General features: G+C 40.5%; 1 protein-coding gene across 3 annotated transcripts in view; it reads right to left on the bottom strand.

The window, feature by feature from the left end:
- Positions 1–5,000, bottom strand: part of gba3 (glucosidase, beta, acid 3 (gene/pseudogene)) — a 20,448-nt gene that overhangs the window by 13,429 nt on the left and 2,019 nt on the right. For all 3 annotated transcript variants that reach the window (NM_001020693.1, XM_087259404.1, XM_087259403.1), the window contains 2 exon segments: positions 866–989; positions 2,169–2,959. In NM_001020693.1, coding sequence (NP_001018529.1) covers positions 866–989; positions 2,169–2,959 — 915 coding nt within the window.

Below are 5,000 nucleotides of genomic sequence, written 5' to 3'. Positions count from 1 at the left end.
AAAAATAAATAAACATTTAAAGACAAAATTCTGATTATGTCTCAAAATATCATATATTTTCCTGGTTGATGTTTTTAACAGAGTAAGGAACTTTTAAAAGTATTTCCTATTATACTCTTCTTCAAGAGAAAGTCCCATTTCTTTCAGTTTGGCTGGAATAAATAATTTTTTTTTTAATTGAGTGCAAAAAAAAACACTGTTGTCCAATGACTTGCCTAATTACCCTAACTTGCCAAAATAACTTAGTTAAACCCCTAAATGTCACTTTAAGCTGAATACTGGTATCTTTTAATATTTCCCAAATGATGTCTGACAGAGCAAGGAAATTTTCACAGTATGTCTGATAATATTTTTTCTTCTGGAGAAAGTCTTAATTGTTTTATTTCGGCTAGAATAAAAGCAGTTTTAAATTTTTTAAACAGAATTTTAAGGAAAAAATTATTAGCCCCTTTAGGCATTTTATTCTCAATAGTCTACAGAACAAACCATCATTATACAATAACTTGCCTAATTACCCTAACCTGCCTAGTTAACCTAATTAACCTAGTTAAACCTTTAAATGTCACTTTAAGCTGTATAGAAGTGTCTTGAAAAATATCTTGTCAAATATTATTTACTGACATCATGGCAAGGATAAATAAATCAGTTATTAGAGATGAGTTATTAAAACTATAATGTTTAGAGATGTGTTATTCTTAGGAAATATTTGAAAAAGTGATTAAATCATTTTGTCTTCAACTGGATGTAATATACTGTATACAAGAGTATATAACATTAAGGTGCACTTCTTTTTTTAAAAGGTCAAATCTAGACTAACCGTATAAAAATGAACTTTGCACTCTGCGTAGCACAAACATGACAGTACCTTTGCCAACTTGCTGCAAAGTGTCCTCGTAAAACTGGGAGCGGTCGACATCTTCAATCTGAACCGGTCCCATCTGGGAAAAGCCATTTTCTGTGATATAGATGGGCACACTGGTGTATGTGTCCTAAAAAAACAAGCAAATGTAAAAGCATTTGTTAGTATATTAAAGGACACACAGTTAAAGTCAGAATTATTAGCCCCCTTTGAATTTGTCTTTATTTTTTAGTATTTCCCAAATGATGTTTGACAGAGCAAGGAAATTTTCACAGTATGTCTGATAATATTTTTTCTTCTGGATAAATTCTTCTTTGTTTTTTTTGTTGTTGTTTTTTTTGGCTAGAATAAAAGCAATTTGTATTTTTAAAATACAATTTTAAGGTCAATATTATTAGCCCCTTTCAGATATAATTTTTTTGATAGACAAACCACTGTTATACAATAGCTTGCCTAATCACCCTGACCTGCCTAGTTAACCTAATTAACCTGAGTTATTAAAACTACTATGTTTAAAAATGTGTTGAAAAAAATCTTCTCTCCGTTAAACAGAAATTGCGGAAAAAATAAACAAGGGGGCTAATAATTCAGGGGGACTAATAGTTCTGACTTCAACTGAATATCAATACGTCTCTGGACCTCTGCTGTCTATTGAGGTTGAGAGAGCTCCAGATGTATTAGTGTAAACGGGGCCTGAGTGTGTGTTTTTCGCAAGCGAGTTGCTGCTGCGATGGGGGCGGGGCCGAGGTATTGCAATGCCGGCTCAGCATCGTGATGTCTATCGACCCAACCCGAGTTAGGGACATCAGCGACTTATTTTACATCTTGTAAAAAGGGTCATAACAGGTCCCCTTTAAATGTTTCTTTCATGTGAAATTTGTACAGACAAATAGCTTATGGTGGAATCTTGACTTGTCATTTGTTTTTAGGACACAGAGGTCTATTTTTCTTGTCGGCTTAGACCCTTTATTAATCCGGGGTCGACACAGCGGAATGAACCGCCAACTTATCCTTCAAGTTTTTACGCAGCGGATGCCCTTCCAGCCGCAACCCATTTCTGGGAAACATCCACACACACATTCACACACACACTCAAACACTACGGACAATTTAGCCTACCCAATTCACCTGTACCACATGTCTTTGGACTGTGGGGGAAACCGGAGCACCCAGAGGAATCCCACGTGAAGGCAGGGAGAACATGCAAACTCCACACAGAAACACCAACTGAGCCGAGGTTCGAACCAGCGACAGCACTACCTACTGCCTCACCCTGATCACGTAGGTGTACACAAATAAATTGAAGTACCTTAATATACTTTAGCAACTTCCGCAATCCTTCAGGGTAAACAGCCAACCAGTGCACCCCACAAATGGGCCACGATGGGTCAATAACACCCTCCGCCCCCTGATCTCCAACAAAACTGAGCTCCGTGTTCTCACTTAGATCTTTCACTTTCCGAGACGTGTAATAGTTCACCGCAAAGAAATCTGCTGTGCCCAATGGAGAGGGTTCGTCTTTTGAGAAGTGAGGCAGTCGTGAACCTTGCTTATACCCCAGTTCCAGGCTCCTATTCTCAATCCGGGACCTCATGGATTCCGGGTAATCTCCTGTGCAAAACACCGGACAAGCAAACCAGTCCAGAGTGAACTCTTTATAGCGTTCGGTGGCCGCAGCATCTTTTGCAGTCAACGGCTCTGCCCAGTCACTGTTCAAAGCCAGAGATACTTGCCCTCCTTGTGAAGGCCTGAAATGTGTATTATAAGCATGCCAGGCTTTAGCATGTGCCCGTAGCATGTTATGACCAGCCACATAGACGGACAGTCCTGGGTCTTTAATCCCAGGGGCAAAGATACCATCCTCGTAGCCTAGCATAGCACAAACATAAGGTTCATTCAGTGTAATCCAGAGCTTGACTCGGTCTCCAAAGGTCTTAAAGCAAAAGCTGGCATAACTTTCAAAGGTGTCAGCAATCTCTGCCGAGCACCAGCCACCGCAATCCTGCAGGGCCTGAGGTAAGTCCATGTGCCACAGGGTGATCATGGGGGTCACACCACTAGCAATCAAGCTGTCGATCACTTTGTTGTAATACTCCACACCTACGGGTTACAGAAAAAGAGTTAAACAACATCGTACCAACATAGGCACATTCTGAAAACGTAGCCCTATGTACATTTCTGGAGATCGCAAATGATGTAGCCAGAAGTACGTATGGCTGCATTTCGTCTTTAAAACAAACGCTATTGGGTGGTTTGACGCCGTTTTATTTCTCACTGACTAGCTGACTGCTTACCTCCATATCGGCAGCTTTTCCGCTGTTACCAGTTTGTTCAGTAGCTCGCCGTGTATGCCAGCAGACTTGTGACAGAGCGGAATTGACCGAGACGACGGGGTTCAAGTCCGTCGAAGAACAGTTCCAGAGAGCAGGTAAGATGCAAACAAAAGCCAAAAAATAAGCAAGTAAATAACCTAGTAAGAATACGGTAACATCTTAAAATGTGGTAAAAAAAAAAAAAATCAGGCTGCCGCGAGGGCTTTTCTTTTTCTGGATTACTTTTAAAAACACTTTCAGTTGGGTTTAGGGAAGAGGGTGGACGCTGGTCAATCGGTGCTTTTAAAAACACTATCGGTTGGGTTTAGGGAAGGGGAAGGCTGGGTCAGTCAGTCAGTCAGTCAGTCAGCCGACAGAGGCCTCAGTTGGATTTACGCGAGAAGAGCAGGCGCGAATGGCACACGCAAGCGAAATTTGAGATCTCAAAAAGCATACACAGCGGCCTCTGGTGGATTTGCGAAAACAAAACCTTCGCAAAACAGCTCCTGGAACATATTTGGCAGTCTTTAGAAATGTATTTAGGGGTACGTTTTCAGAATGAGCCTGGATTGGAAAAATGAACAACAAAAATTATTTAGCACCATTATGCAGTGTATGGCAAAGTAAAAACCTCAAATCTATCTTGTAGGTGCTGTCCATACATGCGATTAAGGCAGGATTTGGTGGATTAGATCAGTGGTTCTCAAAGTGGGGGTCGGGACCCCCCAAGGGGTCGCGGGACAATGAAGGGGGGGGGGGGGTCGCCTGGTGATTTCCAAAAATCTAATTATTTATATAAAACCATATTTTATCAAACTACTGAAGAGAAAAATTGTTGTTTATAGTTAATATATACTATATAGTTACTACAGTAGCTTATAGTTACTAGTTCTATTGATTTGCGACCCCTGGTGTAATTACATAATTTTAAAGACACACCTATGGCGTCAGATGCAGCAGATTGATTTTATAACATCAGGTTAAACTTTCTGGCACATTTACAGCTCTGATTTACATTAAAAAAAGATTAAACTAAGAATAAACTTTGGTCTATTGGTGTGTGCGCGCTATCGCATGCAAGGTTTCTGTATATATAACCACCTCAGAGGATATTGGGGGTCGCGAGTCACTAGCATTGTTATTTTGGGGGTCACAAGCTAATAAGTTTGGGAACCCCTGGATAAGATAACAAGCAAACAAGAAATATTTAAATATTTTTATGTTTATATTTGGTTTTTCTTTTTTAAATCACATTTTCTCACATTATATTATAGCAATAAACTACAGATAGGTTAGTTGTGAGTTATTCATTCATTTTCCTTCGCCTTGAGGCTGATTTATACTTCTGCTTCAAGGGCACTCGTATGCTACGGCGCAACCTACGCGTAGATACAAAGCCCTCGCCGTGGCTGTCGGAGTCACTGACACGCACCTCTCAAAAAAATTTAACTAAATGTCGCAACGATGCATATCACAAACTCTGTGATTGGTTGGCTTGGTAGTGCTGATAAGTGTGGGTGGGACAGAGAGCCATCAGCAACACCGACGACCACGGCAAGTCTGTCGGAGCTAGTGTTTACAAGTGTCATGTCTCGTGAAGCAGCGCCATATGAACAGTTTTGTGTTTACCTTATGGTTCAAGTTGTTGCACGTCCGCCGCTTCCTGCCTCAAAATGAGCGAATTTGAACCACTTGTACTTTAAGGAAGCGTCCAGAAAAAAAACACCAGTGAAGAAACTTGACACAGAGTAACATAAACACATTACTGCCCACTAGCGTTTCGGAAGTGTCACTGCAGAGCAACAGAAACAGCACGCAGAAGTATGAAT

This window comes from Danio rerio, chromosome 7 (genome assembly GCF_052040795.2).
Source record: "Danio rerio strain M-AB ecotype USA chromosome 7, GRCz13ab, whole genome shotgun sequence".
In the NCBI taxonomy this organism is placed as follows: domain Eukaryota; kingdom Metazoa; phylum Chordata; class Actinopteri; order Cypriniformes; family Danionidae; genus Danio; species Danio rerio.
Note: the sequence above shows the minus strand (reverse complement) of the source record. Positions and strands in the feature narration are given on the sequence as shown.